The sequence below is a fragment of the Galleria mellonella genome, unplaced genomic scaffold, assembly GCF_026898425.1.
Source record: "Galleria mellonella isolate WM207_F2 unplaced genomic scaffold, CSIRO_AGI_GalMel_v1 utg2721, whole genome shotgun sequence".
Taxonomy (NCBI): domain Eukaryota; kingdom Metazoa; phylum Arthropoda; class Insecta; order Lepidoptera; family Pyralidae; genus Galleria; species Galleria mellonella.
In genome coordinates this window covers 1-27276 of record NW_026442063.1, presented here as the reverse complement: position 1 = coordinate 27276, position 27276 = coordinate 1, and the positions used below count along the sequence as shown (strand labels likewise).

General features: G+C 40.1%; 3 protein-coding genes across 4 annotated transcripts in view; 1 reads left to right on the top strand and 2 right to left on the bottom strand.

Annotated features, from left to right (window-relative positions):
• The window catches only part of LOC113522928 (FMRFamide receptor-like), a 106399-nt gene extending 89589 nt beyond the window's left edge, over window positions 1–16810 (top strand). For both annotated transcript variants that reach the window (XM_052895362.1, XM_052895360.1), the window contains exons 3-4: window positions 8672–8707; window positions 14865–16810. In XM_052895362.1, the coding sequence (XP_052751322.1) occupies window positions 14981–16285 (1305 nt within the window). In that variant the 5' untranslated portion in view covers window positions 8672–8707; window positions 14865–14980 and the 3' untranslated portion in view covers window positions 16286–16810. The remainder of the gene's footprint in view (window positions 1–8671; window positions 8708–14864) is intronic.
• On the bottom strand, window positions 9531–13193 carry LOC113522867 (chymotrypsin-1-like). Its single transcript, XM_026908709.3, has 4 exons — window positions 12584–13193; window positions 11722–11893; window positions 10591–10776; window positions 9531–10021 (listed from the first exon to the last, which is right to left on the bottom strand). Exons 1-4 carry the CDS (start codon window positions 12949–12951, stop codon window positions 9782–9784), a joined length of 966 nt encoding a protein of 321 aa, XP_026764510.2. The 5' UTR covers window positions 12952–13193; the 3' UTR covers window positions 9531–9781.
• Window positions 16811–21015: 4205 nt separating the features above from the next.
• LOC128200797 (uncharacterized) lies at window positions 21016–26521 on the bottom strand. Its single transcript, XM_052895359.1, has 2 exons — window positions 24902–26521; window positions 21016–24780 (listed from the first exon to the last, which is right to left on the bottom strand). Exons 1-2 carry the CDS (start codon window positions 26519–26521, stop codon window positions 21016–21018), a joined length of 5385 nt encoding a protein of 1794 aa, XP_052751319.1.
• Window positions 26522–27276: the final 755 nt, after the last annotated feature.

Below are 27276 nucleotides of genomic sequence, written 5' to 3'. Positions count from 1 at the left end.
TGGGCCGCGCGAGGTGCGTGGGCTGTGTGATCTGATACAGAAGACATTTTCACATACGCCCACCTATGTCAAAAGTGTATCCATGCGTGCATAGCTAATAGTATTGTTATTTCATGTACCTACTTGTATGTAACAAATAATCATATTTTCTACGAAAATGTAGTTCGTTAAAGATGTTGATAGCGCACAGAGTGGTTGGCGGTCATAAATGTGCACAGATCATAGAGACTATGTAAAGGTGCACTCGAGTACGAACTGAGAATAAGTGCTATGTTATATTTTATTAATATTTTGAGCTTATTTTTGTGATTACTTTTATATATAGAGTTTGCGCTAAATTGTAGAGAAAAAGAAATAATAGAAATCGAGTGATGCTTTTTTTTTTTTAGTAGCAAGACAATTTTATGAATGTGTCATTTCAATAACAGAGAAGTACAATAAAAAACTAACTACCAAGATGTATTTACGCTATAACAATTACCAAGACGTGTCTTGGGGTTTTTTTTTTTTTTTCTCATGAGATAGTAATGAACGCAATCATTTAGATAAATTTAAATAATTTACCTGGCGTGTCTCGATGTTTCAATCAGCTTATATCAACTGTAGTGTGACCGGTGTAAAACTGATAGACAGGTGGTGAACTGATGTAGAACTGTCATGCCTCCACTTCCGAGGCAGAAGTATTTTCACTCGTTTACTTATATATGGTTGTCCCACACCATATAAATTTATTTCATATACGCTAGTATATACCACGATACTATACGAGTACCTACCAATAAGTGATCGCAGTAATTGCCGTCTCTTGTAAACCATACATCACGAAAGTTAATATTAATACGTGTGTTATTCGACTAATCACCACCACATCCGAATGTAATAATTGTGTACGGAGGGCCGTTTAATTTGAACAGTGACCGAGTCGCGATATTACCTGCGAATGTAGGGAGCGGCCGTGTTTGCAAGGGATCTGTGTAAATCGACCTTTTCTAAAATTGTTTGATAAAAAAAACATAAAATTTCACCACAGAACAGCTACGACTGCTCGATTTGAAAATAGCAGGGTTGTAGCAGGCTGCAATATAAATTTCATTGTTCGTAGTGCCGCGTACGACCGCGTGTCGCCAGTGAACTATGACCGCACCGATAACGGCCTGCAATTAACTGTAGTTGTGCCTACTGAGCCGCAAGTGGGCCGACGCGTCCAAACGGATACCCGTGTACATGTTGGCGGGCAGCAACGATACATGTTGTTAGCCACCAACATGTCGTTTACCAGAGGGAGAATCTGTAGTAGTTCTCTCTCCTTTCTGTCTCATTTAATTCTACTGTCAAGCAGCTTGTTTGCATGTTTCATTACGCCTTGAAGCGTATTACAGATAATTCTAGAGAATAATTGTTCAAAATTTTATTTTATTTATTTATTTAATTTTTGTTTTTTATTGCACCAGAAAAATAAAAATATCTTAATGTTACAACGGATTGCAATACGCAACAATGACACTAACGTAAGTATTGCTATGAACTTTTTAATTAATTTGTAATATTATAATTGAAATATAATTCAATTAAAATCCGATCTGAAATGTTCTTCTCTACGTGCTTTTTGCAATGATCCAATTTTCCTTACGTTACTAAGAGATATATTGTGTTTGGTTTTTACTTAACAGTGGGTAAATAAGGAGGTTTCCCTTCTAAATTTATATATAAATAGAGATCTTGTTACGCGTGTAACATTTATTCAAACAAAGAAATGAAAAAATAAGACAATAAACTTTGAGTTTGTTTGTGAAACTTAATCTCAAGAACGACATCCATCGCACTGCGGAATATTTGGAATTGTCGTAGGTATCGGGTACAGTCTCTCGTCGACTTCATATTGCTTTGAACAGTTGGTATATACTGAGTGAAATATACGTCATGTTAGAAAGTATGCTATTTATCTTGCAACGGCTAGCTGCGGCCGAGCGGGAGTTCTTGTGAAATATCGCACGGAATGTACTGTAATGTAAAAACAATCCATTAGGCCCGGTTCGGAAGCGAACCTTTTTCTTCATTAGAGACGTTGCGATTGGTGAGTCGCGGTCACGGAGACAGATACAAATGTGAGGCAGGCTCCGCGCCGGGCTCCGGGACTGCCCGAGCCCCGAGCCCCGAGCCTCGAGCCCGGCCACAGAACACATTGCAGGCATCGGCCCGAGTGTACCCGCGCAGTTTGGCCACAGTTAGATGTAATAACCGTTAACTATACCGTTAAACCATTTTATTTTAGTAACAGTAATTAGCAACTGGCCTCTGTCTGGTTTCTATCGCCGACTACAAACATATACATACAAATACAAACGTCTGGAAGTTATTCTGTTTACTAGTTTCAAGAAGCATCTTGCAATGAGAATATTTTGTATATTGTTAATAAAAGATAATTGCTTATATGTTAGTTTTATATTTTCCTTACTAATACTCGTAGTATTATATAAATGCGAGAGTGAGACTGTTTGTTTGTTTGTTACACCTTAGCTCCTTATTAACTCAACCGATCGCCGAATTTGACATATTTGCACTATTTCGAATAGAAAAGGATAGGAGACTTTTTTATTTGGATCAAACACACCTTTGAAACGAAATCACGGGTATCAGTTAGTCTGTAAACTTTAGGATCGATATATAATAGGTGAATTTCATACTTTGTCAATTAAAAAAAATAACTTAATGCAATGCTGACAATTTTTGTGTCTGAGTATGTCACACAATTAACTATGCGGACGGAGCAGTTAACTGCGCTATGAAAGAGTAGAACCAAATAATTGCAACTTTTTCTTAGTTATTGGCACGAAGCGAGCCAAGACCGCCGGCTGGAGGAACGTGACGTTGTTTTATAGTTTCAATAACTTCTATAAATGGAAATACTACAAAATTAAATTAGTCCACTGCATTGTCTAGTATTCCTAGTAGTCATAAAAATATGCTCAAAAATTCATAATGTTTAATATAATATATATTTGGAAGAAATATCTGTTTATTAATTGCTGATTTTAACTGGAATAACGAAGTTGTTATAGCTTCTGTTGCGTTTGTCCGTCTGTTTGGGTCATAACTCGAGTACCTTTCCACTAACATATGTCAGCTAATATAGTTCAACTTCGAGTTATCTAAGTATTTATAAATGAAATCTAAAAACGAAAAATAACTTCCTTCTTTGGATTAAATTCTATTTTCTATGCTACGTGTAAAAAGATATAAATACAGTAATTAAAACAGTTTTCTGGAATAGAGCTCTTGTTAGAGTTAAGCCCGCCTTTGTACAACCTCTGTCATATTATATTTTTATGTATTACTAGTGTGTATAATAAAGTATAATTAAATCATATTTACAACTATACACATGAAAAGTTGGACTGAACAGTCTCAATCGTCATTCCGTTTTATCTTTTAAATAAACAAGCTAAAACATACTGATGGGATGGATGGATGTACATTCGATTTACGAATCGAGGATATTTAACGATTAGGCAATAAAATAAAATTGGGGGGAGATCGAGGATTAATGGAATCGTTCATGTGTGTAATTGAGTTTTGTCTATACCTATGTATGTTATTTAAATCAAACCCCGAAATTATAATGGCACAGGTAATATTCTGTTAATTACTCGTATTAGGTTAATATTTGATAATTAACATTTTTCACTGCAGTTAGGCTGATTTGTAGCGCTGGCCGCTACGTCGTAGCGCGTAGCACGCGTTTACTATGGCGCATTGCGCAAGCAAGGCACACAACCAGCGGCTACGAAACAGACTTTATCTAGAGATATCTCTCTCGTGTGTACCCTATTAAGCGATATGACCGTGTTTACTCGACGTTGTATAAACTTACAGCAACAGATGAGTTAAAGCGCATGTAAGTTAACCTCAGAACGGATGAAACTAAATCCTGTTTAGTTGGTATTGAGAAGATTCGGCCGTAGTTAAATGTCTGTAGTGGTTACCAGATAATAACCCTTTAAAGCAGTCGTGAGTATAATCCGTAATATTAGACGTGATCGCTCGCCACCACGTCGCCCGTCGCCCACCGCTGCCGCCCGCCGCCGCCCGCCGACCGGCGCGTCGACTGCACTTACGCTGGCTGGCTGGAAGTAACTCTGGGTACATAGTAATGATGGCTTGATTTACATTGGAATGCTTAAATAAACAGCCATAAAAGAGGGTAAAATTGCAAATCACTAATAGAAGAGTGATGAGAATTTTACCTTTGGAAATACAATCTTCACCGGTACTTTTGTTGTATCGTTATAGAGACGTCTTCCAAATCAAAATTGTATACAGTTTTGTCGCAGTATAGTATTGTCCACGCTCCCCTTAAATAATGCTTTATAAAATGCGATAGAGTTGGCCGCCAGCTCTGAGCCGGTTCATTTAAATATGTCTTTGAAGATATTGCTTTCTTTTAGCCTTTTTTTTTTTATACGCAGCTTACGCCTTCCTTGTAGCGTTCTCAAATGTCAAAGGTGAATCTGTGAAATAAAATAGTTTAGAATCGTACAAGTATTTTTACAATTGTAGTATTACAAATGTAGTTGGTAAATGTGTTGGAAAGTTTATATATTTGGGTGCTAGTCAGTCTATCACACTTCAATTGACAACATGTAGTACACAGATAGATCGTCTCCATCAACAGATGGGTCAACTTATAAAATACTTTTTGTCCTAATCGTTGTCTGGATCGTCGAATTAAATTACCCATCAACCGCCATCCGTTTTGAATCGAACCAATTTAGCCGAGCCCTCGGCCATTCATTAGATGACGCACTTCGACTGAAACGCTTACACCGGCTCGTGTTCAACAAGGACATCGCTGAGCGATCACTGCCCGATTGTTGCCAATCATCCATTTAATCCTTTTACCCCGAAGTCATTAGGTATTAATTGCAATCGATGCCACGATCTAGTTTGAACTGACGACGTGTGCAAAATGGAACGGTAAATTCAAACATTTATATTCCTCCATCGCTTAAAAATAATTTTTTTTTTAATTAATTAAGCCTATTTAAATATTAAGTGTTCTTGTTGCCACTAATCACTTCTAATATTTTCGAGAAAAAATAGGTCATTGATAGGGCTGATACTAGTGGTTGTAACCCACAGTAATATTACAGTCAGTGCCGTACTAAACAACGACTCAACAATTAAATTGTATTACACAAAAACACCCGGCTTCAGTTGTGGCAAAACCAGTTTATTTAAAAACTAAAACATTGAATTGATTTTGATAAAATCTCTATAGGGCTAATCTGTAAGTATATCTATGTATTTAGATAAAAGAGAATTTTCCAAATCGGTAAACAACTGACGGAGTATTGTAAAATTGTATTGTAAAATATTTATTGTGCATAATTTACATCAGACACATCAGAAAGATTTCATATAACAACTGATGCAGTTACGAAGTAACAAACAGAAAAACAATACAACATAATTGAGAACATTCTATATATATATATATATATATATATATATATATATATATATATATATATATATATATATATATATATATATATATATATATATATATATATATATATATATATATATATCGGTTGAAAATTAAATATTATTTAATGATACTAAATGGCATTTTTTATATATATATTTCAAAAATAAAAAAATAGTTTATTATAGATTGGCTTTATTTAGCTGTTTCGTACCTCCGTATCAACAACTACTAAGTAATATCGTAACCAGCACATTCTTTCTGTAACGAAACGGCTTGCTCGCGTTCGCTGTATGCTATACCGTATTTTGACGTAAACAATACAAAATTAACCTTTTAGCACATCGGAACAGAATTTAATTTCAGATGCGAGCGAGTGCTTCAAAAGAGCCTATTCAGTGTTCGTTAGTAGCGATGCTCATAAATTGTTGAGCAAATATAGAGATTTAGATAAGGGCGGTTAAATTGACCTCGATTTCGGTGCGGTCATTAATGACCCGCAGGATTATTTAGTGGCCAACTTTGTTCATTTGATTATTATTTTTAGAGACATTTTGCATAGGTCAAGTAACTAACCGAGTCGGGTATAAACTAATTAAAACATTTCTCCCTTGTTCTGCGAATCCTTGCTGTGAATAATTATGGGACACTATCGAAAGATTTCCGTACTACTGTATCAAGTTTAATTCAACTTGTCTCCTATGGAGGGAAGGGATTGTTAGTAATGGGGAGGTTAGTCCTCATTGCTATCAATATACTCTATCAGGTCGGCCTCCACGCGGTTTCCCCTGGAAACCATCGTGACTAATTTATCGTTGAATTTGTCACGATGGGCTAGCTGACTTGCTTATGCTCACTTATCATCCCTCACGAGTGCCCAGCCAGTGTACCTATACCGTTGGCGCAGGCGGGGTTACCATTCCATTAACATCCATTAAAAAAACTTTGTCTCCTACTCAAAAGAAAGCTATGTTACGATAAATATGCAATTACATACTTGGACCATAAGTGAATATACATAATGAAAACTGTTAACTGAAAACTTAAATAGGCTTCTGTTCTGTGAAATCATGTCATTTCCGTCATCCTCTAAAAAATAGATAAAACTATTTTACCTTTGAAGTTAATCTATAATGCGTCAATGGTTTTAGTCAGCCATTCCAGACTGCGCAGTGCCCGCTGAGTGTCGCACTATAGTGCACCTCTATGTTAAAGGAACCGAGTAGTCGCAATAAATTGTTTTGCGTGTACATGTAATCAGAATTCGTTCGTCATTCGGACCATTTCAGCTTTATCTGAGGTGCCGTTAACGTTATCAAAAAGGTCGGTGGCTCGGTGCTACGGTCGCTGTCTTTAAACGCTATTGCGGTTAGATGGCTTACCTTGATAAGTCATGATATTTCTTTCGGAAATCTAATGAAACTTATCAAAATGCTAGAATATAGGTTTGGATTTTATATACATATATATTTTTTTTTTTCAATTTTGTTGAAACGGCGCATGTTGCCAGTGAAGAGTTACAAAACCGGAAAGATCGTACACAACATTTGATCGATTTTTTTATTTGTATTACTATTAGAGATCAGTAGATTAAGCTATGGTCGGGTCAATTATTTGTTTATTTATATTTCCATTAAGTCCAATTGAAATAGGGTTTAATCCGAAGAATAAATAAACCAGAGTAATAATGGACCAAACAAAAGTCTAGATCAATTGATGGTAAAATGACTAAAAGAAGGGTGAATGTGGTTACAGCTGGATACAGGTAGCTCAGGGCCGTTCCTTACGGTAGTCGATTTGCACTGGACAATTAACCATTGACTTGGTAATATTAAACCCTTTACTAGAATAAAAAATGTTACTATACATATATGTATAATTCCATGCTGATCAGGTGCCGCTCACGAGGGCGCTACGTCTGGTTAACGAAGCAGTTGCGAGCTCCCAGTTGAATTTATTTCACTGTCCTGCCACAGTGTTGCAGGGCGGTAATAAATTACGCAGCATTCAATTTTTTATGTTTATTTTATAATATAATTGCATATTTTTTTCCATTAATGTATGAATTGTATTATTATAAAGGTCTTTTTTTTTTTGTTTTTGGTGAGTGCATTAGTAAAGCTTACCAAAATACGTAAATACTATGTTATAAATAACTCAATAAATAATATTAAATGATTGATATATTGTTTAGTAAGCGACGTCTTGTGGTTTATATTGTAGCTGCAATTCGTCGTAAACAGATAATATTAAATAAAGAATCCGTGTAATATTTTTTGCAAAGTCCACGATGAGTTCAAACAAAGGCTCGCCATCCTTACACCGTGAACATATTCAAAACGAAACTTTTTCTATTTTGTGAACAACACGCGCCGCTGCGGACGCAGCCAACCAGCCGAGACTTTATCACTATGTAAATGAAAGGTCACTGTTCCTTTTCTGATTTTGTAAGAATGTAGTTGAGCTGTCACACCCTTCTGTATTTTATGTAGGTATGGAATACTCGCAGAGAAACAGAGATCTTTTATACACTTTGTTTGTATTATCCTATACGGCGGTACAATAGGTCTATTTGTTACGTCAAGAAAACTGAGAAAACATTGATTTAAAATAATAGTGTGTAATTTAATGTGGATAGACTGTTATCCGTAGCATATATTCTTCGTGAGAAGCAATAGAAATGGCATAGTTATAAAATTAACATCTTAAATTATGTAGTATGGGCTGCCAACATTGCAACCAACACTTTAGAAGAATATAAATTCTAATCCATTATGAACTCCTGGAATTCTATTGAAGATTCAAATAAAGGATAATTAACAATTTTATATTGTTGTCATTATTTATACAAGTAGAATTAGCTAACAAACTGACGGATCAATTCATCGGAAGACGAAAAAATTCTGGTTTGATTGAGTATACTTCTCCATCTGTTTAGTTTTTTTTTTCAAGGACTAATGTCGATACTTCTAAAAGTCAATTATTATTTGTATTTTTGATAAAAACAACCCGACAAGTCATCTGGACCATGTGTGTACAGGCTTTCTCTGAAACGTCTAATGAAGTGCTGAGATGGTGTCTTACATAAAGTCCAATTCAGATATGTATAGTGAAGTCCCTTCCAATAGACAGTGTTGCCGCTTATTACGCGTACAATACTTACGATAGAATTACTTGTTGCAGGGACCAATGTGGGAGCAGCGGCTGCATATTATTCTAGTAAGTATGTTCAGCGTCTTGATTTATATATTTAAAAAGACACGGGTACCTGCACGGGCACTTCTGTCCCATTAAGAAGCATATTTTTTTTTTATAAAAGAAAATAGAATGGTAAGCCCGCTTGCGATATAAACATACACCAGCGAGGCATCAGTGAGAGATAATAAGTGAGGATGAAAGTAAGTCAGTTGGCCCATTGTGACGAATTCAACAAGAATTAACCACAATAGTTTCCAGGGGGAACCACAGGGAGGTCGGTCTGTTAAGATATATTACTAGCAATGGAGCTTTTATATCTCTTTACCAACAATACCTTTCCCCATGAGTATACTTACTCGTAAACTCGAGCAATAATAATATCATTGTATTTCAAGGATAGGATATGATAGTGGCATTAATAACGGAGATACCATATGTGTTATTATGTATTCTGTCAAATTCATGGCAACAATTTTTTTTAATTTTTTTTTAATTGGTGATGATGGAATGGATACCCCGCTTACGCTAACGGTATACACTGGCGGGGCACCAGTAAGGGATGATAGATGAGAATGAAAAGGCAGGTCAGTTAGCCCATCGTGATGATTACACTTGGAATTCAACACGATGGTTTCCGGGGAGGACCACGTGAAGGTCTACCTAGTTGGGTATATTGCTAGCAATGGGCCCCTTAGTCTTCATTATTAACAATCCCTCCCCCCCATGGCAACAATTTATATAAACGACGGTCAACACTTTCCGTCAAGTGTGCCGTCCCAATAATTGTCATTCCAAGTCGTATAAAAAAGATACACCGGTCGAATATTTTATTACCAAAAAAAAAAATTAAATCGATTGACATTCATTTTTCTGTACCTACATAGTTGTAAACCTGGCACAAATAAGAATAAAAGATAGAAAAAAGTTAATTTGACGTTACAAATAGGTAGTCGCAACTACTCTGTCGACTTAACAAATCAGCTAGCTGTCACATCTCATGATTGATTCGACACAACAACCACTGGTCGCTTGCCGGGTGAACAGTGCGCACCTGACGTTAAACCAACTCAGTAGTACGAGTATGTAAGTATTCGGTCACCGCGCTGATACTCGTAGTAAAGCCAATACCGCTACTAGCACTAGCGTTGCGTTGCTCGCGCGGCGGCTCGCGACCCCTATCTCGCGCATTCTTAGCTCGTTCTCCGTATTTAAGATAGTAGCGTTTATAAGACTTGCATAGTTGTACACCGTCGTGAACACGCTCGTAGCAGAAAAGTCCGGCTGCGGACCTGCCCTGTTCACGCACTCTAGCGGGCCCATCGACGTCACCCCGACCTGGCACCAATGCAACATAATTGAATCAACGAAAAAAAAATATATATCACACGTATGATGATTATACCAGAAGATGACTATGTTATAGAGGCGTTAATAAGAATAGCTCAGTCTCACTCGTGCTTCTGTCACTAAGCAGCTGTACTTGTATGCCTGTGAATTAATCATTTACGAAGGCATCGTATTTCGTTATCATCTCAGCCATTATCTGTCCACTGATGAACATATAGCCTTCCCCATAGACTGTTATAAGGAACGGTCCTGAGCCACTGCATCTACTGATTCCCTACATTTGAGGTCGTCACTCCATTTAGTGAGGGGTTGTCCTACACTGCGTTTGCGTGTACGGGGTCGCCATTCAAGAAACTTCACCTTCAGGATCATGTTTCGGTTTCACAAGTCATTAATGATTAAAGACCTTCGTATGCTCGTTTGCCACCTCAGTGGTATAAAAAAAATATGAACCTGAATCCATAACATGATGTCGGAAATACAGCTTATACAGTTAATTTTGGTAACCACGCCACAATATGTCGTGGCTTTAGTTAATTATATCAAAAAGGATGTGCCTGCACGCCACTGTAGAGCACGGGCCCGCCCGAGTCTCCTGCGCAGACGCCGCGCGGTTCGCGGGCCGCCGCCACGCCGCACGCGCAGTGGAGCCACGCGCCGCGCTCGCACGCTGCCAGCCGTAGCCGCACCGAAAACAGCTCCTCGCCCAGTAGTGACCACTCCGTGCGACCGAAACCCAGCACCTGCGTACACACCGACACGAGCCCGACCAATTATAGCCTTTAAAATAAATTTAAATTGTATTTAGGGCCCCATAATTGCTTGTTAGAAAGAACCTAACAGAATATTTCGGAACATTGAGTCCAATATAAAATTCTGAAGGTGTCAGATACTATTCATACTAGACTTTTTTTTTTTTTTTTTTTTTTTTTTTTTTTTTTTTTTTTTATTTAGCAAACTAACTCGAATGTGTTTACAAAAAGGCGATGTACTTGCAAATGCAAATTTACACAAATCATAAAATAATTCCCATCTCACGCTGAGGCTGTAATAATTTTGTTTCAATGACTGGGTTACATCCAATTAATAGAGTTAACTCTAACTCCATTGTCAGCAGACTACAGACAAGAGAAAATCTCTTTTAATACTAATGCTACAAACATTAACCAGACGCATGGCTGCCGTCTTGTTTACAAGCCACGGTCATGGCCGCCGCTAGTAGAGTTTACTGAACATATAAAACTAAGCATTATTTGTTTTACTTCTTTCGAGATAGACGTTTATTGAAAACAATTACATTTTTTCTATGACCGCTTACACAAACATATAGTAGCTATGGAGACGATGAGTTAAGCTCTTAGCCTAACCTTAACAGTTCATTAATATCCCACTACTGGGCGCCCCGGCAGGCACTGTTACCACGCTGACCAAGTGGCTTGGTAATCGTAGTCTTACTCTAGTTTTTCTTTTCTTACACTGCTATATTGTGCTTTTCTCCCGTAGTTACCTATATACTATATAATAGTATACTGACGACGTACGCATACAAACAAGTCATTCTTAGAGAAAAACATTGAAATGATTTTTTTTTTAATGAAATTTTGTCCAAAACGAAACGGAATCGTTGAAAATTTGACATGGTAGCTTGGTTGTCTCATTAATAGTGGTCAAATTCTAATTAGTTTTACCTGTACTTCCTTATCTGTGAGATCGAGGCTATTGTAGAGGTGCAGGGAGCGCAGGTGGGGCGCGTCGCGGCCGCGGAGCACCATGTCCCGGCGCGTGCGCACCAGCCCGATGTCGTGGTGCAGCAACGTCACGTCCGTACCGCGGCCCACGACCTCATGAACTACTTTGTACCTGTTAACATAATATCAGACAGTCATTTTTTTATCTTTATAATTTTTATATGACTGATTTTAGAACAAAAGATTTTTTTTGTACAAAAACATTGAAGTATATTAGAAACTCAGTCAACTGAAATGACAGATCTCACTACCACTCACTCTCTCTCTCTCTCTATCACTCTATCACTCTCTATCATCTCTACACTCTACCTATATAGGTAGTTGATTTAGACGATGGCTAATATTAAAAAATATAGAATTCTATATAACCATCGCAAACAATGTTTTCAAATTATTTCGAGTGCTTACATTTTTTTTTTAGTTTATACGTGCGTTTGACTTTTTTTTTTAATTTTTGTTTGATGGGTTTGTATGAGTAGATATATTCGCTAAAAAAAGTCATATACATACTTGTAAGTGTAAGTAATAAAATGCAAAATAGAAAATGTCTTAATATCATCCCCTAGAGAGGTGAAAGATATAGATACCCTTTGACACGGTAACTTCACTGTAGTATACGTATATAAATGTGCAACGCCAAATAAAAACGCCGTAATATACTTTATTTGTAACCAAAATGATAATTCATACTTCTTATTTTGAAAAACACTGTCTTCACTATAGAACCATTTATCCTTTACTTATACTTACGCGCGAGTGAAGCCGCGGGCAATACCTAGTTATGTTATAAATATGTGTATACCCGGGGTGCCGATAGAGGTAGTGTACGGCGGCGACGTCGCCGTCAGCGGAGGCGGGACGGCGGCAGTTGTACTTGACGTAGGCGAGGCGCGGTGACACGCAGTGCGCGGCGGTGAGCGCCCAGCGCGGCGCCACCACCGCCGCCGAGCAGCGCGCCGTCCAGTAGCGGTCGAGCAGCGCGCACGCCGCCGGGAACGCGCTCAGCTCGGCCGCCTCGCCGCCGAACACGCGCCGGGTACCCCCGCCCTCGCGCCGGCTGTACCCTTCCATGCTACGGAAAAAACCATAGCGGCTGCCGTTGCTCCTGTACAGTGCACCCGCTACGGTCACCGCCTCCAGCGCCAGTACCGTTAGCATTATTCGCATCATTTCCCGTCAGTGAATACGTTCTTGTGTACGAAAAGAGTTAGTAGGGAACAATATAAAGCGACATATTACAAGATGCGAGCTGTCACAGCTAATTCGACGTATTGAGCATTATGACAGAAGAATACAAAAAAGTTTGAAAAAAACAAGATTCATAATCTATTTAAATTAAATGTCTAAGAATATAATATTTTTACCGTAGGCAAATAGAATGCATATATGGCGATGTATGTATGCCATCATTATTTTTTTTTATACAACTTAGATGGCAAACAAATAGACATGAGCAGTACCATGGATATAACAGAGTATACCGTTTCGCCCTTCCCCCCCCCCTCCCATGCGTTGCCATTCCTGAGGATTTAGATGTTATTCCTCTTTACCCTATAAATTCACGCCATATTCAAACCGAAACACAGTCATGAAAACACAACAACTTTACGGTTGAAACACGAATGGGACAGAGGTACCCAAGCAAACGACTTTTGTACAAAGTCTCCCTCTGGTATTATTATAGGATATTACAATAAATAAACATCGAATAATGAAACTATGTTATTGTTATTAAATTACAATGTAATTCGTAACGTAGTCTATATATATTTACGAGAAGAGAAGAGAAGAGAACTTGAAACGAGCCTATCTTAGTTCGGAGAAAGTGATATTGAAACTTTTCTTAAACAAAATATCTCACATATTGAAGGTCTAATACAAAGTTCTCGTTATTTGCTGGAATAACAATTAGTAACAAGGTTTTAATTGTAAATAAATTATATACTTCAGAGAAATTTGCTAATTAATGTGGAATTATTAATAACGTATGTAGTGCACGTACGCACACGTTTTGTTTTCAAGTGAAAAGCGAAACAACCACTTCAATTGTTATTAGCTACTAAAGACAACAACTGATTTCGCAGAATTGGCAACGTGTATGTCTTTATCGTATAATTATTACTAAACACTCATCGTATTGTGTTATTATTAGACAGAGGAAGACTGTACAAAAGTCGATTGCTTGGGTACCTCTGTACCATTCGTGTTTCAATCGTGAAGCAGCTGTGTTTGCATGGCTGTGTTTCGGTTTGAAGGGTGGGATATGGCGTGAATTTACTGAGTACGGAGGAATACACCTGAGTCTTCAGGAATGGCAACGCATGGGGTTATCATGGGCGAAACAGTATACTCTGTTACGTCTACGGTAATTCTCATGTCTATAGGCGACGTTTAGCTCTTCCCATCAGGTGGGCCGTTAGCTTGTTTGCCATTCTAAGTTGTATAAAAAAAAATATTAAAAAAAAAACTTTTATCATACTGTTTTGCCCATGTCATGCTTTAATTGCAATTACTGACACTTGACTCTTTGCACTGGACACCTTATCTTTCTGACTAGAACTGAATAATAATATAAAGATATAATACGTCTTGGTGGAAATAGTGAAGATGTCCATTAGTTTGATCCAGATAGTTTTTCTTTTTTTTTTTTTTTTTTTTTTTTTTTTTTTTTTGTGACCCATCTCGACGGGTGACAAAAAAACTAAACACCACTAGAACAGGACTTCTTTGAAGAAACATGATTTTACTGAGTAGATAGATAGATAGATAGATAGACAATTTATTTGCATTACTTACAGCACACAAATTACAATAAAAAAAAAAAAACATACATGTAATACACAGCAAAAGAGACAAAAGAATAAAAATAAAAAAAGCACAAATAAAAAAACAAAAATACAAAAACAAAATACATAATCTAACAATCTCCTTTGTTAACATTCCTTCATGCGTGTGCCATAGTAACACAAAATGGTCACAGCTCAGTTTATTGCTTTGCCCTTAAAAGAGCAAAACACTGATATTCTGCTGTGGCCAAGAGTCAGTCAGTAGTGGTATATAGCACAATATTTGTTTATTTTCAGATCGAGACCAGCAACCGGAAGGCGCGTACGTGTGCGTGTGCGCGTGACTCGGCTGGACGTTGAGCTGAGCCGAGAATGCGGGCAGGAGCGAGCACGGAGCGGGCGGCGGGCGCAACATGAGCCAGAACACGTCGGAGCCGTCGATCCAGGGCTGCGAATCGGATCTGGGCGTAGAGGAATCTGACAAGCTGGTGCGGTTCGTGGTTCACGGCGTGCTACTGAATGCGATCGGCGCCGGGGGCCTGCTGGGCAACGGGCTCTCAGCGCTGGTACTCTCCCGGCCGCAAATGCGCTCTTCTGTCAACTGTCTGCTGGTCGGGCTCGCCGCCTGCGATACCGTGCTCATACTCACCTCCATCCTGCTTTTCGGCCTCACTGCCATATACCCGTACACTGGACGGCTACGATATTATTATTACCACGTGTGTCCACATATAACGCCGTACGCGTACCCTATTGCCAATGCTGCTCAGACTATGTCAGTATATCTAACCTTAATTGTCACTGTGGAGCGTTGGGTGGCAGTCTGTCATCCTTTTCGGGCGAAAGCACTATGCACATCGTCGAGAGCGCGCTGGTACGTTCTCGGGACTGCAGCGTTCGCGCTCGCTTACAATGCACCAAAATTTTTCGAAGCAGAGGTGTATACTAGTATTGACGACGGCGAGTTGATATACTGCGTAAAGCCAGACTGGGAATTTCGCACAGAAGCTTACGTTGCAATTTACATTCATTGGATGTATCTGATCGTTATGTACATCATCCCTTTTTCTGCACTCGCCGCGCTCAACGCGTGCATCGTGCGGCAAGTGAGACGCGCCCAGGCCGAGCGCGCCAGGCTATCGCGCGTCCAGCGCCGCGAGATCGGGCTCGCCACCATGCTACTCGTCGTCGTGCTCGTCTTCTTCTTGTGCAATCTGCTACCGCTGGTGACTAACTCGTTCGAGCTCTTCCTAGAAAATCAACTCGAAAAGTTGGATCCGCTAGTGAAGACTAGTAACTTGATGGTGACGATCAACAGCAGCGTCAACTTTCTCATTTACGTCATATTCGGAGAGAAATTTCAACGAGTATTTTTGAAAATGTTCTGCGCCGGAAGATTACGGCGCCGCGACTCTCCCGAGCACACACGCGACGACTCGTTCGCATCGTGCGGCGAGCGTGTGTCGATGCGGATGACGCGCAACGGAACGCTGCGGCGGTCGGAGGCGCGCTCGGCGCGGCCGGCGGGCGGCGGCGGCGGCGGCGGTAGCGGCGCCGGCAGCGGCAGCGTGTCGGGACGGCCGCGGCGAGCGCCCTCGCCCGCGCCCACTGTGTACTACCCGGCGCCGCTCACCGAAGTCACCAGCGCTTCGCTGCAATCCGACGCGCCACCGCCCTCCGCCGCTCGTTGGAACGGACATGCACGCGTTCATTTCTGAGGGTGAAACCGAAATGTTCGCTACACGAATACGAATTATTGATAAGTATTAGATATAATAATATAAATATGACCAATAAATCGTTGGTAATCTTTTTCGATGTTTATCGGAAAATAAAATAGTTACCTACTGATCGTGATACTGGACTGGCTACGTGGTAGGCAGATCGATAGCTCTCTGTGTTGTGATAAAAGACATTGATTGACAAGAGTGATTCTAGCGACGTTTTACTATATTATAATAGATATGTATATAACTATGTACATACATAATTTGATCATTGGAGCATGTATACCAACATTGTACAATTCTAGCAAATAATTCGGAAATACTGGATAAAATAAAATAAACACCGACTTACTGTATGGTTAAATAAATATTTATTAATGATTCAAGTAATGAGATCGTTTTGTAAATAGTATTCTAAAGATTGCTGTTCAATACAAAAAAAAAAATTATTAAATGTGACGTTTAGCTCTAAGAGACAAACGCGACCTTCTCAGATAAATAAATTATTTAATTGTGTCTTTAGTTTTATTATAATATTTATCTGATTTTTATAAATAAATTTATCCAAATATAATTTGCGTATTGCGTATATAACTAACAAATTTGACGACTTTGGAATCATTGAACTCTATATAATATACCAGGAGGTGTCTCAGCACCGTTCCATATGGCAGTCTATGTGGGACTGGGAGGTCAGCAGTGGACGGAGAATGGCTGAAATTATAATATGACATATCTATATAATATTTGGCGTGTAGTTCCGGCATAGAATGGGCCGTAAGAATTCGTTCGGTAGTTGTAAGAGGCGACTAAGGGAACCTAATGATCGAGGAATGGGCATCCCTCTTAAAACATCACCAAAAGCCAAACTGCGCTTTCCAACGCATCTACCAAGCGTAGCGACTACTAGCCTACGTAGCCAAATCCCCTCAAATAGTACCCTCAAATAACAGCTGATACGATGATGATATAACGTTTTCTATTTACACAATTAACACAAACTTGAACACATTTGCTTGACAAAAATTTTTTTTTTTTTTTTTTTTTTTTTTTTGTATATATATATATATTATAGATCTATTGCGGCAAACAAGCATAGCAAATGTATGGCAAACAAACAAGGCCCGTTTGATGGCAAACGGGGTAATAAAAAAAAACGGGTCAACAACCCGTAAAAAAAAAAACTTTCATAGGCGCATTTTGAAAAACCCAAGCCGTAGTCTCTAGGGAAAGCCTCAGCAGGAAGATTATTCCACAACCTGAGTGTACGCGGAGGCGCGCTCCTCTGAAACTGCACTGTGTGTGACTATTCTGATTGTAAGGTGTGGAGATGGAGTCCCTGCCGATGGTGAGCGGTACGATTGCGAAGGGCAGCGGTAGGTATCATATTGAAGTGTTCCTCAGAACACACAATCCGTTATACAGGCGGCACAAGATGCAGAACGAAGCAAAGTCTCGTCTTAAACTAAGGGGCCTGTTAACCTGGGATCGTCGGGGGGAAAGGGATTGTTAGTAATGGGGACTAATGACTTCATTGCTAACAAGCCCGGTATTAGGTCGACCTTCACGCGGTGCCCGCCTGGAAACCATTGTGATTAATAATTGTCACGCAGGCGGGACACTATCATTCCATTAACAATAAAAAAAAAACCTGAGATTTTCGCCAATTCTGATGGCATGCCTCTGGGCCGCATTAAGAGGACTAAGCTGGTACGAGGGCTACACTAAAAAATTTTAGAACTGGCTACTTGAAAGCAATATAATAAAAAAAAAATAAAAAATAAAAAAAAATGTTAAAATTTAAAAAATGGAACTCTTTACGCATAATACTGAGTATATAATTTATTCGTTTGTCATTTGTTTTACGGTTTGGCGGCAAATTGAAAATAGACTGTGTAAAGTTATCATGAACTTGACACGAGATAATTTTCGTGCGACGATTTATTATTATTTTTCTTTTTTTTTTTTTTTTTTTTTTTTTTTTTTTTTTTTTTTTTTATATGTTTCGATGATTTCTTACTATTTCTTTAGAGGAGTTTAATTCTACAAAATCACATAACAAAATACTTAGAGACCCATTTCAAAACTTGTCTACTATATGAACTTATTATTTGTAAAATTTCACCAGGCTACGGCCAGAGCTTCATGTCAAAAAAATAATTATATTAAAATGGGAGGACTAAAATATTACATTAAATTTCATCAAAAACGAAATAAAATTATTTCATATGGCATTAAAAAGTTTACTCTCAGATAGTAACTACAAGTGCAACCGTAATCATAAAGCGCCCCTCAGGTAGCTGAGTAAAAGGGACGTGAGGACGCTGTCTCACTCGCACTTAGCTAAAATGACATCATTAGAAGTATCATATACGATCCCTTTGTGCAAGTTTACAAATGTTTTTTTTTTTTTTTTTTTTTTTTTTTTTTTTTTTTTTTTTTTTAACTAATTATTTGGCTTGTTAACGGACTTTTCAATTGCTTCTTTGTTTATTATTACTTTGACGTGCGGCTTGCAGGGAATTCATGCCTCCCAAGGGTTCCGGCGGTCGCAGGATGAAATTGACCGCCTATCTCACGAAACCCATGCCAAACACATTCTGTATGAGCAAGAACTTAGAGATGCATCGACGGTTAACTTCCGCGAATTTTACAACCGTCAGGGCAAAAAAAAAAACTGAAAGAAACCTCAAGGAAACTGCACCTCGGCGTCCCCCCCTATCACTCTCAATCTCGGTAGAGAGCACACCACTGATGCGCAACAAACTACCAAGGTCCTATTTGACTACTTCTATCCTGATGATACACTTGAATCTCTCCCCCCCCCCTCAGACAATGTACCAACGACCTGCCTGATACTCCTGACGAATCCCTTTCCCCCCCTTCCCTTTCGTTGTCGAAAAGTACTGGAAACTCTTAAAACAATGAATCTTAGAAAAGCGCCTGGTTTGGACGGCTTGACCTCCAATATATGCATGCAATTTGCCCTAGCATAGCCCAATCTCATCATGGACATTCTCAATCGTTGTCTTGAATTGCAGCATTTTCCTAGACAATGGAAGCTAGCTTTAGTCAAAATCATTCCGAAACCGAATAAGTCCGATTATAGTGACATTTCTTCCCACCGTCCCATTGATCTTTTGTCTGTGCTTGGTAAGTTATTAGCGAAGCTACTCATAAAGCTTTGCAAAAAACTGCGATTCCCCCCCACCTCCGCCCAGATTTTATATATTCGCCACAAACTTTAGTTTGTGGCGGGTTGTACGGTGGTGAAAATCAGCAGCAGGTATCAATCCGAACAATTCGTCAGAACACTCCCCATGATAAATTCGGTAGAAGATGCACAGAGATGCAACATCTCTGCGCAGTTTCAATGGGTCAAGTCGGACAGTAAGGCGTTGACTATCGATAATTCGACTTTGAATGCGGTCTAACGGAAGGAGTTGGTACTGTGGCGCTCCTGCCCACAGGTGAGAACAGTATTCCATATGCGGCCTGACTTGGGCTATATATAATTTCAGGCGGTGTTCTGGCATGAAATATCGTCTCGTAAGGCCTCTCCCTTACTCTCGATTGCCACTGCCCATCGGTGTGTCAAGTAAGCTAAAAGATAACCGGCCGAACGTCCCTGTCGAAAGCCGTACTGGCGATCACAGATCAGCTGGTGCTCTTCTAGGTACCGGAGCAGTTGACGGTTAATGATGGATTCATTTGAAACTTTTGCGAAAATACGTTATCAACAAACTTAAAGCTACTAAGATCATGAAAGATTACTTGCGTCCATATTAATATCACTAAGCCTTCACCTCTCATTAGTACATTTATCACATTCACTTCACCTCCATTCCATTGTCCATTCATCATCACTACATTCATCATCATCATTTCACTTTTCACCAAAAAAAAAAAAAAAAAAAAAAAAAAAAAAAAAAAAAAAAAAAAAAAAAAAACGAGATGTCAATCAAATTAAACTAAATAAACAGCAATATTACCGTGATAACAGCAATGCAGAGACGCAATGCAACAATTTAAAACTAGATGGCGCCCCATGAAATATAGAAGTCGATATCGCAGTAACTCGGTATTTGATGATATTCTCTCATAAACCAAAAATAACCTGCGGTTTAGGTTTAGGTTAGGTTAGGTTAGGTTAGGTTAGGTTAGGTTAGGTTAGGTTAGGTTAGGTTAGGTTAGGTTAGGTTAGGTTAGGTTAGGTTAGGTTAGGTTAGGTTAGGTTAGGTTAGGTTAGGTTAGGTTAGGTTAGGTTAGGTTAGGTTAGGTTAGGTTAGGTTAGGTTAGGTTAGGTTAGGTTAGGTTAGGTTAGGTTAGGTTAGGTTAGGTTAGGTTAGGTTAGGTTAGGTTAGGTTAGGTTAGGTTAGGTTAGGTTAGGTTAGGTTAGGTTAGGTTAGGTTAGGTTAGGTTAGGTTTTTTTTTTTTTTTTTTTTTTTTTTTTTTTTTTTTTTTTTTTTTTTTTTTTTTTTTTTTTGAGAAAGCTATGTTTTCTGTCGCTATTTTTCTTGCGACAACCTTCTTGACTATATTATTATTAACTGTGCATGAAACTGAGGATTTTTTTTTTTTTTTTTTTTTTTTTTTTTTTTTTTTTATATATGTATATATAAATGTATATATGTGTATAACCTGTACATATGTAAAATTGGAACAATGTGTATAAGTTGTAAACTATCTATATACTATAAAATTTTTGTCATATCCAGTTATTAGTCCACTATTCGCGCTCCGTTCTCTCTTGCTATAACTCGCAATAAGGACTTTGCAAACTTAATAAAGATGTCCCTAGTTAGATTGTCCTCGAATATATATTCTATGTTGTTCTCTGATAATGTTGCATCCATTCTCATCTCACACTCATGCCGGTCTTTAGAAAATCTTTGGCAGTCAAACATTAGATGCTGAATGGTTTGCGGTGTTTCGTTGTCACAGAGACAGTTGGGGTTATCCGTCAATTTGAACCTATGAAGATATGATCGGTTTCCTCCATGTCCGGTGAGAAGGTGAGTTGTTGTGTTGTCTATATCTATTGCCTTGACTATTTTGTATGCTTTGCGAACATCTGGTAAAAATAATTTTGTTATGGCTGCTGTGTTGGATTCTGTGTATAAATTTTGCCACTTATCAAGTGATTTTTCCCTTAGTAGTTTCTTGGCGTACGTTAGAGGAAACCGATCATATATGGGCCTTGTTTTCTTTTTCAGAGCCGCTGTCTTGGCGAGGTCATCCGCACGCTCATTACCGATTATTCCTATGTGAGCTTTCACCCAATAGAAGTGGACTTTCCCACCACGTTCTAACAGCTCCTGAATTTTTAGCCTGATTTTCATGGTGAGGGGGTGAAGTGGACATGGGTCTGCAATACTTTCCAGCGCTGATCTTGAGTCGCTAAGAATATTTGCGACTTTTAAACTCGGCTTTCTGCACATTGTTTCAATGGCTTTAAGTATTGCTGCTAGTTCTGCTTGAAATACAGAACAAAAGTCTTCTAGGCGGAAAGTGGTTACAAAGACTTCTTTGCCATCGAGCCAGCATGAGACAGAGCCACCAACCTTGCCTTCTATCTTGCTTCCGTCAGTATAAAAACTCGGCCGATTGTTGTCAATAGCGTCCTCCAACTCTGTTTGATTTTTTATAGTTTCGAAGGTGATTCCTTTTCTGTTAGTTGGATGCGGTAGTAAGGAGACGGGAGTGCGGCTCTCAAATTCCCTGCCAGGCAGCGCGTCCAGAGATTCTCCCCTTTTAATTAAGTACAGCTCGGCCTGTTCACTCGCTTTGAGTTTGAGGGGAAGAATCCCCGCAAGCACCACACTAGCGGAGAACGAGGTGGTTCTATGTCCTTTACATATTTTTATGGCAAAAAGCCTGGTGATTCTGTCCAGTGTTTTCTCTATCGAATGATTCGATGTATCTTGGGCCCAGCAACTAGCGGCATAGAGGATAGTCGGCTCCACAACAGATTGATAAATTAGTTTGAGGACACCGGGATTTAGGCCCCATTGTGCCCTAGCCATCTTTGATACAGACTTATAGATATTAAGAGCCTTTGCAGAGACAGTGCGAATATGCGAGTTGAAGTTTAGGTTTCGGTCTATAATTACTCCGAGAACCTTTACCTCATCCTGCAACTCGATCGGTGTGCCATCCATGATAAGTCTGGGAGTGTAGTATTTTAATTTCTTGGTAAAGAGAACCGCTTGCGTCTTGTGTGGGGCGAATTTGAGCTTAAGCTTATTGCCCCACTGAAGTATTTTCGAGAGCGCTTTGTTTAGGTTTCTCTCTACCTCTTCACCAGTGTAACCTTGGGCTATAAGGAGTATGTCATCTGCGAATGCTTGAATGTGAACTCCGCCGTATTGGGAAGCTTCGAGTACTTGATTCAATTGGACATTCCACAGAATCGGTCCACAGACCGATCCTTGGATACAGCCCCTATTTGTTTTTCTGCTTAGGGTTGCGCCCGAGTAGTTAACTGTAATTTTCCTTTCTGACAAATAGGAGGTTATCAGCTGCAATATGTCCTCGTCTATTCCCATGGAATTCAATTCTGTGATAATAGCGGGCCACCAGGCACTGTCAAACGCCCCTTGAATGTCGAGTGAGACCATTACTGCCAGTTTCTTGGATTTTATGGCGCCTTTTACTATGTTTAATGCGTCGTATAACGCGTCCTCCGTGCTCCTTTGTGGGAGAAATCCATACTGGTTGGGGTGTAGAGAGCCCCGATCAGTAAGGTCCCACTGTAGCCTCTTCGCCATCATCTTCTCTAAAGTCTTCCCCAACAATGATAGAAGACCTATTGGCCTATATGATTTGGGAATGCGGTAGTCGTCCTTACCAGGTTTGGGAATGACCTTTATGTGAGCCTCTTTCCATATTACAGGGAAGTAGCTCAGTAGGAGACACCGATTATAAATAGCTAGCAAAACTTCTGGATTTGTCCTATAGGCTTTTTGGCAGATGTCAGCAGTAAAAGCATCCGCCCCTGGAGCTTTTTTAGAATTGGCGTGCTGTAATGCTGTTCGCAGTTCTTGTTCAGTGAATAGAGTGGTTTGTCTGTCAATAGGAAGTTTCTTAGATGAGATTGCGCTGGATCTTTCTCTAATCTGGGCATGTTCATGACTATCCTTTGTGGGATCGTCATCGGGAAAAAAGGTATTGACTAATAAGGCAGCAGACTCTTCCGCCGAGAGAGTGGTACCATCATTTCCTATTAACAGACTTTCGCGGACAGATTTACTTGAGTGTTTTATTATTCTATAGGATCTCTGCCAAACCGTTTCCCTTTCTTCTCCTGTGCAGAATTCCTTCCAGCTTTTTGTAATGGCCTGCTGTATTTCTTTCTTGTACTCTTCTTTTTTCTTTATATATTCTTGTACTACAAAAATTCGAGCGTTAGGATTAGCCTTCTTTATTCTATTTCTGTATCTTTTTAGTTCTATTTTTAGTTTAGTGAGATCCGAAGTCCACCACTTTGCACTATTTATAGATTTTTTACTTTGTAATTTAGGGATGGAATCGTTGCAAGCACTAGTTAGCGCATCGTGATATTTCTGTGCTAGATTTTCTAGATCAGCCGTATTATTTATGTTTAGTATTGCTTCAATGGTAATGTTCTGTTGTTCGAGGTTATTGGTGAATGTTTCTTCGAATTTGGTCCAATCAGCTTTGGCAGTAAAGAATACGCGTGTGGAAGAGTTAGAAGTTGTATCCAGGCTCGTTGTGGCTTTGAGGTTGAAGGTAATTGGGATGTGATCCGATAGGGTACAGAGGTTTGGGTTTATTCTCCAGTCAGCGATTAAGTTGAGGATCTGCGATGAGCAAGCTGTAATATCGATGATACTCTGACATGGTTGTCCTTGTCGATACACCAGAAATGTCGGCTGGGATCCTTGATTAAGGACTTCCATGCCGAGTTCTGCAAATGTGTCCATTATCTTGCTGCCTCGTTCGTCCTCGGTATCACAGCCCCACCATGGACTTCTGGCGTTGGCGTCTCCTGCAATTATGAGGTTGGCAGTTCCAGTCGAATCTATTATTTTACGGAGAGAGTTCATAGTCTGATCTATGTCGTGCGTTTTATCTAGATAGACATTTATGACAGTAAATACTTCGTTACCTACAACGATTTTTAGTCCAACTATGTCCTCTGTAATCCAATCTTGATTTTCGACTATGCGTAGACTCGGATTTAATATTACAGTGGCTGCCCTTACTGGGTGGCTTCTGTTGTATAATTTTTGTATAATCCGACTGTTACTGCCAGCACTCAAATATCCTTTGGAGCCAACGTAAGGCTCTTGAAGTAGCAAGACAGAGTAACCCTGCTGAGTGGCTTCTCTGAGGCATTCTTGTGTGGCGGAGTGTCCTCTTCCAAGGTTTATCTGTGCTATTTTGAGTTTCTCCTGCGGGTTTTGGGCGTTTGTTGCCCTGACTGTATCGACGCCCTTAGCAGTAGAGGACAGCAGCCCTTGCTATGCCATCCCATTTCTGCCAGTCTGGGCAGTCTTGGCTGTATGCTGGATGAGGCTCAAGGTCTCTTTTTGCCTTTCTGCAGTTACAGCACTGGGGGGTCATGTTCCTATTGGGACATACTCTAGTGTCGTGTTCTTGGGCACAGTGCCCACATCTGATCTGTTCATTACATTCAGCCGCCCTGTGATTATATCCCATGCATTTGTAGCACTGGGTCAGAGGCGACTGATCGACTGCAGGCACCAATTGCAGGCCGATGTGGAGCTTCTGTCCCTGAACTGCTTTCCAAATCGACGGTGACACTTCCAGAGTAACATTCTTGACTTCCTGGGTTCTGCCTTTGGTTCTGCGTAGAACCCTGGCCTGTGAATTAGGAGGAAGAGGGCCAAGGAGATGTCGGTTCTGACTCGTGACCGCCTTCTCAATTTCTGCATCGGTGAGGCTATTTATGACTCCTACTAGCCTGATCTGAGGAAGTCTATCTCTCGTACTTCTCGCCGAGATCTGTGTGCACTTTTGGCGTATCGCCTCCTGAAGTGCACTACGTTCCTCTTGAGACCCGCAAGCCATGATAACCTTTTGGTTTTTTATTTTTGTGACCCTGTTAACGCCAATGCCTAAATCAATGACGTTAACATTCTGTTTAACCTGGTTTATGACGTCTTCAGACGTCTTCCTGGGGTCAGCCGATTCGATCAAAACCGCATAGTTCGGCTTGCTCAAAGCTTCGGCATAACTGGTTGGACGACGGGATTTATTTTTGTTAGCCTGATTTACAGGTTTCGGTTCTACAACTGATGCTGTAGTTACAGTAGACGGCTCGGTTGGCTTCTTGGCCTTTTGTAGCTCCGCACGATCAATCGCCTTGGTATTTTCTTGTACCTTAGTTCGAACTTCTTTAATTTGCTGTTTGATCTCTTTGAGAGCGACTTCTGCATCAAGCGCAGTTCCCTGCTCATGCATCAGAGAGATGACTTCCTCATGCCTGGCTTCTCTCATGTCCAGGATAGCCGTTTTGGCTGTGGAAATATCAGCTTTGATAGCTTCTATTTTGTCACCAAGAATCTTGTCTAACTGTTCTCTGGTGACATGTGTTGCGGAACAGACGTCTTCCCGTTTGGTCAGCTCCTCCCTCAGAGTGCGAATCTCCTTCATTAAGGGGTCAAGAGCTGAAGCCGTGAATGCTGAGTTAAGATCTAACTGTCCACCTTCACCAATATTTACCGCTTTGTTACTCGCTATGAGGGCCTTAATTTCGCCAAGCTCACTGCGTACGGTCATTAGTTCCTGTTTGTGTGCAGCGGATTCTGCCTCGATCTCCTTTAAGCGGCGGGCCATTGAGTTACCTGCTAGCCAAGCGATTTGGTTAGCTGAGTCGATGGCTCTGTTTCTCATATCGGCAGTGACAGATTTAGCCTGCCTTAGGGTGCTGACTATACCCAGTGCGAGAGTTTGCACTCGTTCCGAACAATCAGCCCCTTCTGCCACGACATTCGACTGGGTACGTTGGGGAAGAGGTAACGAGGTAAATACTGAGTTGTCATCCAAAGTGCTGCCGTGGCAGCTGCGACTGGAGGAGTCTGACTCTGCTATTGGTCTCCACGTTGGGTGGAAGTCAGTGGATGACGTGCCTGAAGACGGGGGGGATGCCTGAGGGGCCGCAGAATCGGCCTTTCGAGCCTCGGCTGACGCCGACGGCAAGTTGACGGGTCGCCTGACCGGTGACCGTGCTAGGATCATATTCGAGTTTTTGGATAACTGGGGGAGAAAAGGTGAGTAAGAGGTTGACGGGGGGGCTGCTGAGGGGCAGCACTATCAATTTCAGAACGAAAAAGTGCGAAAACGAAAATAAAAATTTTTGGTCTCGAAATTTCCACCTTATACAGTGAGAAAAATGGGCGGGTGGGCGGGCAAATTTTTCGCAAAAGTGCTCCTATGGGGACAAGTGTGGTGTCTATGCACTCGGGACGGAGCGCACAGCACGGGAAAAATACTAGAAAAATTCTAAAAGCGACAGGGGGGGGTGAAAATTGGGGAGAAATAGTACGATTACGAGTAGGTAAGTAGTCAAAATTCAGGGGGTTGACGGGGGTAGGGGGGTGATAGGTAGACGAACGACAAGAGGGGACGAAAACTAACTAATTCAAGAAGAAAAAACGACGAAAAAAGACAATTTACGAGAGAATTTTTGAGATTTTTAAATAACAAAAAACTACTTGCAACGGGGGGTAGAAAGGGGTGAGGGGTGCAAAAACTATATTAAACTGTATGGAGCGACTAGACAACAACTTTGACAACGAGGGACAGCGAGAAAACAGCGAATTTCCAGAAAAAATTTTTCAACTATGATATGTTATTATCGAATTCTGGAGCGCTTAGGTAGCCTCGGTTCGATGCTTTTTCGCAAAAGTGCTCCTATGGGGACAAGTGTGGTGTCTATGCACTCGGGACGGAGCGCACAGCACGGGAAAAATACTAGAAAAATTCTAAAAGCG

Excerpts from the sequence above, each read along its gene's own strand:
- LOC113522867 (XM_026908709.3), bottom strand. The coding sequence starts at position 12,951 with ATGATGCGAATAATGCTAACGGTACTGGCGCTGGAGGCGGTGACCGTA. Across the intron at positions 10,777-11,721 it reads TCACAGATAAGGAAGTACAG|GTGCTGGGTTTCGGTCGCAC; the intron begins GTAAAACTAATT and ends GTGTGTACGCAG. Across the intron at positions 10,022-10,590 it reads TGCTCTACAGTGGCGTGCAG|GTCGGGGTGACGTCGATGGG; the intron begins GCACATCCTTTT and ends CATTGGTGCCAG.
- LOC128200797 (XM_052895359.1), bottom strand. The coding sequence starts at position 26,521 with ATGATCCTAGCACGGTCACCGGTCAGGCGACCCGTCAACTTGCCGTCG. Across the intron at positions 24,781-24,901 it reads CCCAAGAACACGACACTAGA|CAAGGGCTGCTGTCCTCTAC; the intron begins GTATGTCCCAAT and ends GGGATGGCATAG.